Genomic DNA, 13,229 nt, shown 5'->3' on the forward strand with positions numbered 1-13,229 from the left:
ATTGTACGGGACACTTTACAGTTGAGCTCTAATTGATCTGGCTCATTATGTATCTTACAGTGGTTTGAACAATGTACGTGATTTCGTAGAACATGTCACGAAAATGATGTATATGACAAAATATGTTGTTTGTTGTGTATGCTGACTAAAAAGAAAGAAACCAAGATATGGAAATTTTCAAAAAACTAAATATTGAAATGAACAAACAAAACCAAGAGTCGTTAAGTCTATACAGTATGACATTTGATGTTTATTATAAAGTTTTCCCTCAGTTTCAAATATAAGTGGGTTTTTAAATTTTTGCACATAGATTAAAAAATGCAAATTTCTATACAATTTATTTTGGTTACATAAAAATATTATTAAATGAAACTAATTCAGCTAATAAAAATATAATATATTATATATTATATTACATAAAATATAATATATAATAAAGTTTAAAAAATATTAAATTATATCTAAAATAATGAAAACATCATTATTTTAAAATAATTTTTTTTCTCTAAACACAAATTTAAATGATAGGGAAGAAGTAGTTATTACCACATAATTCGTTATCATTTAGTTAGGTGAGTTTTAGGTGATTGACATATAATTAATTAAACAATCTCAAATTTTGTGTTTCTTGTTTTCATGCACATTCAATCATTTTGCTGTTATTTATTTGAGGGGTATGAAGATTATGATGAATTTTCTTGTTGTTAATTTATATAACCCTCAATATGTCACCCCATTAATGTGTGGTTCGAAATCGTTAATGAGTTATAAATTCATTGATCAGCGATCGAGAGAATGACCAAATGTAAATCTTTTCTACACAGTTACTCCCTCTGTTTTTTAAAGATACATATTCTAGACTTTTCACATATATTAAGAAATCACATTAAAAATGCATTGATTTTTGTGAATAACAATTTTCTATAATATTTAACCAATAACCCAATAAACACAATTAAGTTTCTTGAAGTTAATAGATTTTTATTAAATAATACATTGAAAAAGTAAAAAATGTATCTTTTTAAAACAAATTTTTTTCCTAGAACATGGATCTTTAAAAAACAGAGGGAGTAAAATTTAAGAAATGGAATTTTCAATCGCCCATTTCTCAAATCAGAAAAAAATAACTACTGTTACGTTTCCACCAGGTCATACTAAAATGATTGCGTTTTTAATTGCTTTGAAAGGAAGCCAAAAAGGACAGTCCCTAAAAGAAAAGCGCGTTTCGAAACTCAACAGCGTTTTGTGTTAAGTAAAGCGAAACTCCGTAACGGAGCCGTTACAGGTCACCGTCACTCTCGCAAACGGGAGTATAACGATAAACTCCGTCCGCTCGCTAAGGAATCGAATCGAATCGCATCCGTTGAAATAATCAACGGCTCATACTTCATTCTTTCTCCTCCCACACCAAAATCTCCCCTGCATTTTAATAAGACAAGACGTACCAGAAATAGAAAGAAGCAGAGAACATTAAAAAAAAAAAACAAGAGAGAGAGAGAGAGATGAGCGAGAGAGATCCTAACCGCAAGCGTGATGCGAAAGAGCTCGAAGCTTCAAGCGCAAGCGTCTCCCTACTCAAGAAGAAGAAGAAGCTCGATGATGATTCGTCAACGGACTACTCTCATGGCGTCGTCTTGGCGATTCCTTCTCCTTCCGTTGCTTCATCGGATGATTCATCTCGAGGCGGATGCTCTGATAACTCCGCCGGAGAAGACGATGACAAGAGCTCGATCATCTGTTTGAGTACTGAATCGAAGAGGAGCACTCCGACTGTTGCCGTAGATCTACAGGTGATTTTTTTTTTCGAAATCTGAAATTTGAAACAAACATTAAATGACTCAAAATCTGTGAATCTCTGTTGATTTTTTTTTTTATATTCCGTTATGTTTAGGCTCATCAAATCTCCGATACGGAAACTTCAACATCTATCACCAGCAGGTTCATAATAATAATCTCTGTTTAATTAATATCTCCTTCTTCTCGCCTTCTGATCTCTCTCTCTGTTTCTCGCAGAAAAGCGGTAAATCCAGTGAGTGAAGAAGCTTTGGGAGAAACAACAGAGATGGAGTCCTCATCATCATCGGCGCAAAAAGTGAGTAAGAGTCCGACGCCGGGAGATATTGAAGAGTTCTTATCGGAGCTGGAGAATAAAGATCAGAAACGATTCATTGAGAAGTGAGTCTCATCGTCTCCATTTTTTTTTTGTCTCATCTCATCACGTGTGTGTGTGTTTGCTTTGGGTTTTGGGAAGAATGTCTGCGCAGGATAAGAGATGATGATCCGACGGCGTAGTTTAGCATTATACGAAAGAGAATCCTAGTAACTAACACTTTTTTGACACGCACGCAGGTACAACTTCGATATCGTTAATGACAAACCGCTCCAAGGTCGCTACAAGTGGGGATCGATTTAAGGGCCATGAAAGGAATTAAAATAGCATGCGGAAGAAGATAGCTTCTTTTTCTCCTAATTACATTCCACTTGTACAGCTTTCTTTTTCTCTAATCAGTTTAGCCTATGTTAGTTGTACAAACAAATGAAAAAAATACAAGCTTTATGTCGAGATTTATGATCTGATTAAGTAATCTCTATGGGTTTTGATCTTGTGGGGTTTATCAGGTTTATTTTAAATGCATGAATATGGAAAGGTTGTTCTTGTTTGGATTTTAAAACATTGGATGCTTATTACAAATTTTTATTTGTTTCTTGTCCTTATTCTTACATTTTCCCAAAAAAACATTATATAAATGTTTCATAGGATCAGGTATTATAATAGTACACGATTTATTAAAATATCTGGAACCAAATAGGAAATGCACCATGATATAATGTTACAGTTGGTCTGTACTCCTCCCTCTCTCTCTATCTCTCTTTTGCGGTTTTGCTGCCATAGTCTGTACCTCTAAAGAAAAAAAGAAAAAAACATACATTTCTCGTTAGTATTCTTTTATATATTTTGGAATATTCCTTATACTTTTTGGAACCGTTCCTTGTAGGTCCACATATAAGTAATCATGTTGGCTTTCATTAGATAAGACCTTTTAGCCAATGTGGAGTATATATATATTTTTCAAAATGAAGTTTACTTTTACCGTAATCCATGAGTAATTTTCCAAATAATAATAACTAAGCGGATTTGAAAGAAGAAAAACTAAGCGAAGTTAATTTTGTTAGTTTTGTAAGTAGGAAAACAGAAAAGGGTAAGCAAATTGGGAGGCAGTAGGAAAGGTAAATCTGCAATGATTCCGTTGGGATTATTATGTTCCTCTGAGGCATATTTTTACCATTTGTTTACATACGGAGCAGACACAGACGCGTGGCTCCACGTGCCTCTGTTCCCATCCCTTTATTATAGTTTTACATTTTTACTTGCACCTTTTTTCTGTTGATCAATCACTTTTACTTACGCCATTGTTGCTTTTATTTACTGTATTTGTCATCATTTAGAAGCTCGAGTTCCAACCTCAAGAGAACAAATCAATCAAGTTTACTTTTCTTAAAGCGAATCTTTTTAATGGTAAAAGACTAGAGAAATATGATAATTTATTTCCTAGGTGAATCGGTCCAGATTGATGCATCACAAAACGTGGTCATGCAACTGCCCTGCCCTGTTCTACGTCCACATGTCTCCTTTATGGCGTACCAAATCAGCATCATATTACTCTATTTTCTGATTTTCAAATAAACAAGTGAAATATTCTACACGTGCATACTTAACTATATAAATATGTGATGTGAAGATATCTAATTAATACATACATGTATACTTTGATTTTTAAGATAAAAGTTGCATATAAATTGCATGTACACAAAGCATGAACATCTATATACATTATTGTTTATATATATCAATGTTAAAAACATTACCAGCACTGGGTGTATGCTAATATAAAGCTAAGACTAAGATATTGTATACGCAGAACCGTCTATCAATTCAAATATTACAAAAAATATATGTCGTGGAACATTATTCCTGAAGTTTTTTTTTTTTGTTTTTTTTTTTCATCAGTATTACATATATGCAGCTAATGTATTCATCATCTCTAATAGAAGTTTAGATTGTACTATGGTGTGCCAATGTTAAAAAAGAATTAGATGACCTCGTATAAAAAGATGGAACATAAAAATCAATTTGCTTATTACTAATTTGGAATCATACTAATTCTTATTTAGTTTAATGGGTCATGGGCCTTCAACTTAGCTTATGAATTTATTTGAGAAACTGAGCGACTAGGATTACGCTACCTCCAGCACTTCCTCATTACCCAAATCACTCACTCTTGCACGTTTAATCGCCTTGAACCCTAACTTTTTGGAATAAAAATTGACAAGCCCTAGCCCCTAGGATCTGATCAAGATTTTGATGGATGCTCTAAGAAAAGGTTGCGATAGGATCAGCGAACTTCCGGATTCTTTGCTAACTCATATACTCTCATACCTTTCGACTAAAGACTCAGTTCAAACTAGCGTTTTGTCAAAGAGATGGGAGTTTCTCTGGCTAAATGTTTCTGGATTGGACTTAAACGCCGTTGACTCCCTTCCTTATGGAGAACCCTTGTTGAGATTCATGTACAGATTTTTGGAGTTTAACCGCGGATCGTGCCTACAAACTTTCAAGATGAAGTATTGCCGTCATACAAAATTAGGGTATGACTCTAAAAACAGCCTTGAGTGGATAACCCAAGTGGTTCATCGCCGAGTTCAACATCTTGATCTTGAAAGCAGAATGTATCCACGTAGATTAGATATCATGCCTGAATGTGTTTATGTGAGCAAGACATTGGTGTCTTTGAAGCTCGTACGAATAGGGCTTAAAAACCCCAAGTTTGATGTTTCTCTACCTTGTCTCAAGATCATGCATCTAGCAAACATTTTTTTCAAGAGGTCTGATGATGAAGGTTTAAGTATTATGGATTACTTGTGTGGTGATGGTCATTTGATTATGAAGAAGCTCATCTCAGGCTCTCCAGTTCTAGAAAATTTTACCATGGAAGTTTCAATTGGTTTAGCAACAGGGTTCACCGGTTATCCTTTGGTCAATTCTTTTTGGACCAATGTGCCTCAGTGTTTATCATCCACTTTGGAATATGTTACGATTAGCCTAACTATTATTGAGAATGAAACTGGGATTAAACTAGTGAATTACTTTCTTGAGAATTCAGCAGTCCTCAAGAAACTGACTCTGACTTGCAAATATTATAATAAGCTCAAACGAGAGATGGCAGAGAGTTATTACACGAAGCTTCTTACATCCACAAGGCTTTCTACAAGATGTCAGGTTCTCGTCTCTTGACATGCAGCTTCTGATGAGTTATGAAAATTGTCTTTATTGAACATTTGTGTGGTAATCATTTATTTTCACGGAAATTGCAGCTATTATTACTTAGTTCATTTTATACACATGGTTTATTAGGTTTGATCATCTTCCTTCGTTTTGGATTCTTTAACTATGTGGATGATCTTTTGCATTGTCTGATTCAAGTCTTTATTCTTATTTGAATTTTTTTTAAGAGTATGATTATATATCACATTATTCCTAGTATTATTCGATACGTCTTGCTAAAATAATTAATGGAGGCACTGGATTTCTCAAGTTGTGGGTTCTAGACTTCTAGTGGATCGTGAGAATCATATATGGTCATTGGTCGACGAAGATGTACCAAAGCAAACGACCCCCTTCTATGGTACATTTGTACTTGAGAATGGGGACTAATCAATAACATAGCTTTTACAGATTCTGGAACAATCTGAGAGTGTAGCTTGTCCTCTTTGTTTAGGCCTTGTAGCTTGTCCTCTTTGTTTAGGCCTTGGGCCGTCCTGTGTTTCTTATATGAGGCCCAATACTTTGTTTGCTTCGCCGAGTTTTAAGATTCCTAATTTAACACAGCTAACTCTTTCTTCACAGTTAAAAAAGAGGTCAATATTACAAATCATTCCTCGTGAGTAGGGCCTACTCGTGAGTTTAATTAATAGAATTAGTTATTACAAAAACCCTAGTAAAAATTAAATGCAAGTGGATTAACTGCGGTGGTATCAGAGCCGTCGATCTCAAAAACACAGGATTTGGAAAGAAACTGGGCCCCACGTTTCGACCACTTCCCAAAGACCCATAGATTCAGCAGCCTTTCTCTCTCTCTCTCTCTCCCCCCTGCTTCCCTTTTAAGACCAAACATCTCTATCTCTCTCTCTCTTTCAGCCATTACCAGAGCTCAACGAGCTCTCTATTCTCTACACACTTCTTCTTAAAAGAGGAAAATCGGATCTTAACAATTTTTTTTGCAAGATGCAGACGACCAACGGCTCAGATTCATCGTTAGCAACTCCCGGAGCGACGACGCCTCCGCCGCCTCAGCAGTGGCAACAACAACAACAGCAACATTGGATGGCGGCCATGCAGTATCCAGGCGCAGCGGCTATGATGATGATGCAGCAGCAACAGATGATGATGTATCCTCACCAATACGTTCCTTACAATTATCAGCAGCAGCAGCAGCATCCTCACTTCCAATACGCGTCGTATCAACAGCAACACAAGACACATGAGCGCGGATCTGGAGATGATGTGAAGACTCTATGGATTGGTGATCTTCTTTATTGGATGGACGAGACATATCTCCACAACTGCTTTTCTCACACCGGCGAGGTATATATACACATATATACATACATATCTCAAAGAGTTTCTGAATGATTATTACGTGGAATAAGTGATATGTTTGCAGATCTTGAACATGTTCTTGAATTTTCTTGTGTGTTTTGATCCATCATAAAGACCTTTTTTGGCAAGTTTTCTTTTTCTTGGCAAGTTTGTTTGAAACTGTTTTGATAGGTGTTAGATCCAATGATTTAATTATTGAATTTTCACAGAAACGAATAGGGTAATGACTAATGGATAACAGCATTGGTCTGAAATGGACATGACAACTTCAGATTACGTTAGGCAAAAAGTACTGTAGTACTTTCCCATGTTTAGATGAACTTTTAACTTACCAAAAAAAAGTTCATGTTCCTAGGATATACAATGTCCATGATGACTCTCCCCTCTAGCTAAGGAGGCTAGAGAGCACAAAGGTGTATTAATTTCTCACGTTAGTGACATGGTCAGATAGAATTGTTTCTTTGGAAAATGTAATTGTAAACCACAACTTGAGATCATACTTAAATTGGTTAGTTGACAAAAAAAAATAGAGAGATCATATTTCATTAGGCTGTCTTTTCATTGATTAAATAACATTTTCATTTTACCATAATTCCCATGCAGTTTTTTTTTTCTGTGAGTTTTGTTATGGATTATTGTTTTTTCTTATATGTGAAGGTTTCTTCTGTGAAAGTGATTCGTAACAAGCTAACATGTCAATCAGAAGGGTATGGTTTTGTTGAGTTTCTTTCGCGAGCTGCAGCTGAAGAGGTTCTTCAGAACTTTAACGGTTCAGTAATGCCAAACTCCGAGCAGCTCTTCCGTCTAAACTGGGCATCTTTTAGCACTGGTGAGAAGAGAGCAGTTGAGAATGGTCCAGAGCTATCTATATTCGTTGGAGATTTGTCTCCAGATGTGACCGACACTTTATTGCAAGAGCTCTTTGTTGAGAGATATCCATCTGTCAAGAGCGCTAAAGTTGTGATCGACTCCAACACTGGCCGGTCTAAAGGTTACGGTTTTGTTAGGTTTGGTGATGAGAACGAGAGATCAAGGGCTTTGACGGAGATGAATGGAGCTTATTGTTCCAACAGGCAGATGCGTGTAGGTGTTGCGACCCCTAAAAGAGCCGTTGCTAATCAGCAACAACAGCATCATCCTTCACAAGGTGACTTGCTAGGATGTTCTTTTTTCATGCCTTTTATGCATTCAACAAAGATTTGAACTATAAAGTTACTATTGTTTTTATTGGAATAGCTCTGATACTGGCTGGTGGACATGGAGCAAATGGTTACATGGCTCATGGCTCACAGTCTGATGGTGAATCAAACAACTCAACTGTGAGTAGTCATAGCCTTTTTCCATGTTTCCATTAGTTTCAAACTCTGTATTGCCTCCTTGTTCATTCCCTCTTATTATACTGCAGATATTTGTTGGTGGCATTGATCCTGATGTTACAGAAGAAGACCTCAGACAACCTTTCTCCCAGGTTGGAGAGGTTGTTTCGGTGAAGATCCCAGTAGGCAAAGGATGTGGTTTCGTCCAATTAGCTAACAGGTGCGGTATTTACCTGAAAATCTGGACTGAGCCGACAAAACCTGTAGATGCTTACTATATATTGAATGTGTCATCTAAAAAAGATTTTCTGCTCTTTGGTTTTGACAGGAAGAGTGCTGACGATGCCATCCAGAGTTTGAACGGGACAGTCATAGGCAAGAACACTGTCAGACTTTCTTGGGGAAGAAGCCCGAACAAGCAGGTTAATATTTTTACTACCAGTTGGTCTAAAATCAAGTATTTTTTGATAGGGTCAAACTTTGTTAATAAGAGTTTTTATGTAGTCCTTGTTGTGTTATTATTATTAGTAACGTATATATAAAGTTAGTGGTTGACAATAGGCAATGCTGGTGGGAATATTTAACACATGAATGCCATGCTCAACTTGTCACTCCCCTTAACATGGTCAAATCTTGATATTGATTTTTTTTGTTCCCCATTTTCCTTAGACTTGAGCATGATTATTTTGAGGTCATCAAGTTCTTGTTTCATGTCACTCATGTTCCATAAAAATCCAAATCAGAGACATGTCTCCAATTTTCTTAATGTGTTGTTGGTCTAATTTTGTGGCAGTGGAGAGGAGACTCGGGGCAGCAGTGGAATGGAGCACAACGAGGACAAGGTTACAACAATGGAGGATATGCTAACCACCACGACTCCAACACCTATCCTGCCGAGACTTGAAGAGAAGAGAATCAAAAATTGATCATGGTCATATGGTGGTTAAAAAGCCTCTGTCATTGCTAAACTTGTAGTGGGAAAAAAAAAGAATTGTAGTGGGAAAAAAAAAAGAATTTTCTTAGATGGATTTGATTTTGATAGACTTATGCTGTTGTTTGGAGATTCACAAATTTTGGTTACTACTGGTTTCTCACAGACTAACATGAATGGTTGTGTTTGTTAGATCATTTCCACTTAAAAACCTACATTACCTAAATACAACATAGGATTTGGTTCGGTTCAATTTTGGATATGATAAACCTTCATATTTTTCATAAATGAATTTTTGATTATATATTTTGATACATTTTTTTGTTATTTTTTCAAAAGTTTTCAAATATATCAGAGTTAATTTGTGTATTTATATTACTCACAGCTAATAAAGCCCAAACCTTTACTCTTTACAAGCGACTTCTCTCTCACTTCAGAGAAAAGAAGAAGAGAAGAGAGTGAAGATGGAAGAAGCTTTCATGGCGATGCTCTCACACCTCCTTCACCTCCAAAACTCTCTAGACCCAACAAGCACAATCTTCTCTTCCTCATCCGCCTCCACATCTTCACCATCTCCCACAACACCTTCCTCACTCCTCACATCCTCCTCCGCCGCGCCTCTCCTCTTCTTCACACTCGCATCTCTCCTCTCATTCCTCTCCGTCGCCAGATCCTCCTCCAATTCCTCCTCATCCTCCAAATCCCCCTCCCCTCCTCCGCCTCTCCCCGACGGCGACTACTCCGTCTCCGCCTTCCGCGCCCTAGCCAACGACCACATCTGGGCCCTCGACGCCCCGCTCCGCGACGCACGCTGGCGATCCCTCTACGGCCTCTCCTACCCCGTCTTCACCACCGTCGTCGAAAAGCTCCAGCCTTTCATCGCCGCCTCCAACCTCTCCCTCCCCGCCGACTACGCCGTCGCCATGGTCCTCTCCCGCCTCGCCCACGGCTGCTCCTCCAAAACCCTCGCCTCCCGCTACTCCTTAGATCCCTACCTCATCTCCAAGATCACCAACATGGTCACCCGCCTCCTCGCCACCAAGCTCTACCCCGAGTTCATCAAGATCCCCGTCGGCAAACGCCGCTTGATCGAAACCACCCAAGGCTTCGAGGAGCTCACCTCTCTCCCCAACATCTGCGGAGCGGTAGACAGCACTCCCGTCAAGCTCAGACGCCGCACCAAGAAGCTCAACAACAACAACAACCCTAGAAACATTTACACCAGCAGGTACGGATACGACGCCGTTTTGCTCCAGGTCGTGGCTGATCACAAGAAGATCTTCTGGGACGTCTGCGTCAAGGCACCGGGAGGAGAGGAGGACTCTTCTCACTTCAGAGACAGTCTCCTCTACAAGAGGCTTACCTCTGGTGACATTGTGTGGGAGAAAGTCATCAACGTTAGAGGTCATCACGTGAGGCCTTACATTGTTGGTGACTGGTGTTACCCTCTTCTCTCCTTCCTGATGACGCCGTTTTCTCCCAACGGCGCTGGCTCGCCTCCCGAGAATCTGTTCGACGGGATGCTGATGAAAGGGAGGTCGGTGGTTGTGGAGGCTATTGGGTTGCTCAAGGCTAGGTGGAAGATTCTTCAGAGCTTGAACGTTGGAGTCAACCATGCTCCTCAGACTATGGAAAGGTTGTTCTTGTTTGGATTTTAAAACATTGGATGCTTATTACAAATTTTTATTTGTTTCTTGTCCTTATTCTTACATTTTCCCAAAAAAACATTATATAAATGTTTCATAGGATCAGGTATTATAATAGTACACGATTTATTAAAATATCTGGAACCAAATAGGAAATGCACCATGATATAATGTTACAGTTGGTCTGTACTCCTCCCTCTCTCTCTATCTCTCTTTTGCGGTTTTGCTGCCATAGTCTGTACCTCTAAAGAAAAAAAGAAAAAAACATACATTTCTCGTTAGTATTCTTTTATATATTTTGGAATATTCCTTATACTTTTTGGAACCGTTCCTTGTAGGTCCACATATAAGTAATCATGTTGGCTTTCATTAGATAAGACCTTTTAGCCAATGTGGAGTATATATATATTTTTCAAAATGAAGTTTACTTTTACCGTAATCCATGAGTAATTTTCCAAATAATAATAACTAAGCGGATTTGAAAGAAGAAAAACTAAGCGAAGTTAATTTTGTTAGTTTTGTAAGTAGGAAAACAGAAAAGGGTAAGCAAATTGGGAGGCAGTAGGAAAGGTAAATCTGCAATGATTCCGTTGGGATTATTATGTTCCTCTGAGGCATATTTTTACCATTTGTTTACATACGGAGCAGACACAGACGCGTGGCTCCACGTGCCTCTGTTCCCATCCCTTTATTATAGTTTTACATTTTTACTTGCACCTTTTTTCTGTTGATCAATCACTTTTACTTACGCCATTGTTGCTTTTATTTACTGTATTTGTCATCATTTAGAAGCTCGAGTTCCAACCTCAAGAGAACAAATCAATCAAGTTTACTTTTCTTAAAGCGAATCTTTTTAATGGTAAAAGACTAGAGAAATATGATAATTTATTTCCTAGGTGAATCGGTCCAGATTGATGCATCACAAAACGTGGTCATGCAACTGCCCTGCCCTGTTCTACGTCCACATGTCTCCTTTATGGCGTACCAAATCAGCATCATATTACTCTATTTTCTGATTTTCAAATAAACAAGTGAAATATTCTACACGTGCATACTTAACTATATAAATATGTGATGTGAAGATATCTAATTAATACATACATGTATACTTTGATTTTTAAGATAAAAGTTGCATATAAATTGCATGTACACAAAGCATGAACATCTATATACATTATTGTTTATATATATCAATGTTAAAAACATTACCAGCACTGGGTGTATGCTAATATAAAGCTAAGACTAAGATATTGTATACGCAGAACCGTCTATCAATTCAAATATTACAAAAAATATATGTCGTGGAACATTATTCCTGAAGTTTTTTTTTTTTGTTTTTTTTTTTTCATCAGTATTACATATATGCAGCTAATGTATTCATCATCTCTAATAGAAGTTTAGATTGTACTATGGTGTGCCAATGTTAAAAAAGAATTAGATGACCTCGTATAAAAAGATGGAACATAAAAATCAATTTGCTTATTACTAATTTGGAATCATACTAATTCTTATTTAGTTTAATGGGTCATGGGCCTTCAACTTAGCTTATGAATTTATTTGAGAAACTGAGCGACTAGGATTACGCTACCTCCAGCACTTCCTCATTACCCAAATCACTCACTCTTGCACGTTTAATCGCCTTGAACCCTAACTTTTTGGAATAAAAATTGACAAGCCCTAGCCCCTAGGATCTGATCAAGATTTTGATGGATGCTCTAAGAAAAGGTTGCGATAGGATCAGCGAACTTCCGGATTCTTTGCTAACTCATATACTCTCATACCTTTCGACTAAAGACTCAGTTCAAACTAGCGTTTTGTCAAAGAGATGGGAGTTTCTCTGGCTAAATGTTTCTGGATTGGACTTAAACGCCGTTGACTCCCTTCCTTATGGAGAACCCTTGTTGAGATTCATGTACAGATTTTTGGAGTTTAACCGCGGATCGTGCCTACAAACTTTCAAGATGAAGTATTGCCGTCATACAAAATTAGGGTATGACTCTAAAAACAGCCTTGAGTGGATAACCCAAGTGGTTCATCGCCGAGTTCAACATCTTGATCTTGAAAGCAGAATGTATCCACGTAGATTAGATATCATGCCTGAATGTGTTTATGTGAGCAAGACATTGGTGTCTTTGAAGCTCGTACGAATAGGGCTTAAAAACCCCAAGTTTGATGTTTCTCTACCTTGTCTCAAGATCATGCATCTAGCAAACATTTTTTTCAAGAGGTCTGATGATGAAGGTTTAAGTATTATGGATTACTTGTGTGGTGATGGTCATTTGATTATGAAGAAGCTCATCTCAGGCTCTCCAGTTCTAGAAAATTTTACCATGGAAGTTTCAATTGGTTTAGCAACAGGGTTCACCGGTTATCCTTTGGTCAATTCTTTTTGGACCAATGTGCCTCAGTGTTTATCATCCACTTTGGAATATGTTACGATTAGCCTAACTATTATTGAGAATGAAACTGGGATTAAACTAGTGAATTACTTTCTTGAGAATTCAGCAGTCCTCAAGAAACTGACTCTGACTTGCAAATATTATAATAAGCTCAAACGAGAGATGGCAGAGAGTTATTACACGAAGCTTCTTACATCCACAAGGCTTTCTACAAGATGTCAGGTTCTCGTCTCTTGACATGCAGCTTCTGATGAGTTATGAAAATTGTCTTTATTGAAC

General features: G+C 37.5%; 5 protein-coding genes across 5 annotated transcripts; all 5 read left to right on the forward strand.

Moving 5' to 3' along the window:
* The first annotated feature begins 1,377 nt into the window (after window positions 1-1,377).
* Window positions 1,378-2,715, forward strand: LOC108859767 (cyclin-dependent kinase inhibitor 6-like). The gene is made up of 4 exons (XM_018633675.2): window positions 1,378-1,790; window positions 1,892-1,938; window positions 2,014-2,175; window positions 2,350-2,715. Exons 1-4 carry the CDS (start codon window positions 1,503-1,505, stop codon window positions 2,411-2,413), a joined length of 561 nt encoding a protein of 186 aa, XP_018489177.1. The 5' UTR covers window positions 1,378-1,502; the 3' UTR covers window positions 2,414-2,715.
* Window positions 2,716-4,363: 1,648 nt separating this feature from the next.
* Window positions 4,364-5,293, forward strand: LOC108858888 (putative FBD-associated F-box protein At5g44940). Its single transcript, XM_018632744.1, has one exon. It carries the CDS (start codon window positions 4,364-4,366, stop codon window positions 5,291-5,293), a length of 930 nt encoding a protein of 309 aa, XP_018488246.1.
* Window positions 5,294-6,146: 853 nt separating this feature from the next.
* Window positions 6,147-9,097, forward strand: LOC130501919 (polyadenylate-binding protein RBP47B-like). Its single transcript, XM_056996728.1, has 6 exons — window positions 6,147-6,643; window positions 7,316-7,805; window positions 7,895-7,977; window positions 8,064-8,194; window positions 8,303-8,396; window positions 8,768-9,097. The coding sequence occupies exons 1-6, from the start codon at window positions 6,284-6,286 to the stop codon at window positions 8,876-8,878; spliced, it is 1,269 nt and encodes a 422-aa protein (XP_056852708.1). The 5' UTR covers window positions 6,147-6,283; the 3' UTR covers window positions 8,879-9,097.
* Window positions 9,098-9,303: 206 nt separating this feature from the next.
* LOC130501917 (protein ALP1-like) lies at window positions 9,304-10,563 on the forward strand. Its single transcript, XM_056996725.1, has one exon. It carries the CDS (start codon window positions 9,370-9,372, stop codon window positions 10,561-10,563), a length of 1,194 nt encoding a protein of 397 aa, XP_056852705.1. The 5' UTR covers window positions 9,304-9,369.
* A 1,694-nt stretch (window positions 10,564-12,257) lies between these two features.
* Window positions 12,258-13,187, forward strand: LOC130501918 (putative FBD-associated F-box protein At5g44940). Its single transcript, XM_056996726.1, has one exon. The coding sequence runs from the start codon at window positions 12,258-12,260 to the stop codon at window positions 13,185-13,187; it is 930 nt and encodes a 309-aa protein (XP_056852706.1).
* Window positions 13,188-13,229: the final 42 nt, after the last annotated feature.

Source organism: Raphanus sativus, unplaced genomic scaffold (assembly GCF_000801105.2).
Source record: "Raphanus sativus cultivar WK10039 unplaced genomic scaffold, ASM80110v3 Scaffold0329, whole genome shotgun sequence".
NCBI lineage: Eukaryota > Viridiplantae > Streptophyta > Magnoliopsida > Brassicales > Brassicaceae > Raphanus > Raphanus sativus.

What these genes read in the sequence shown, in the direction of transcription:
- LOC130501917 (XM_056996725.1), top strand. Translation starts at nt 9,370, where the DNA reads ATGGAAGAAGCTTTCATGGCGATGCTCTCACACCTCCTTCACCTCCAA.
- LOC108859767 (XM_018633675.2), top strand. Translation starts at nt 1,503, where the DNA reads ATGAGCGAGAGAGATCCTAACCGCAAGCGTGATGCGAAAGAGCTCGAA. An exon ending in TCAACATCTATCACCAGCAG is followed by an intron (nt 1,939 to 2,013) that starts GTTCATAATAAT and finishes TGTTTCTCGCAG; the next exon opens with AAAAGCGGTAAATCCAGTGA. An exon ending in CAGAAACGATTCATTGAGAA is followed by an intron (nt 2,176 to 2,349) that starts GTGAGTCTCATC and finishes ACACGCACGCAG; the next exon opens with GTACAACTTCGATATCGTTA.
- LOC108858888 (XM_018632744.1), top strand. Translation starts at nt 4,364, where the DNA reads ATGGATGCTCTAAGAAAAGGTTGCGATAGGATCAGCGAACTTCCGGAT.
- LOC130501918 (XM_056996726.1), top strand. Translation starts at nt 12,258, where the DNA reads ATGGATGCTCTAAGAAAAGGTTGCGATAGGATCAGCGAACTTCCGGAT.
- LOC130501919 (XM_056996728.1), top strand. Translation starts at nt 6,284, where the DNA reads ATGCAGACGACCAACGGCTCAGATTCATCGTTAGCAACTCCCGGAGCG. An exon ending in GCTTTTCTCACACCGGCGAG is followed by an intron (nt 6,644 to 7,315) that starts GTATATATACAC and finishes TTATATGTGAAG; the next exon opens with GTTTCTTCTGTGAAAGTGAT. An exon ending in GAAGAAGCCCGAACAAGCAG is followed by an intron (nt 8,397 to 8,767) that starts GTTAATATTTTT and finishes ATTTTGTGGCAG; the next exon opens with TGGAGAGGAGACTCGGGGCA.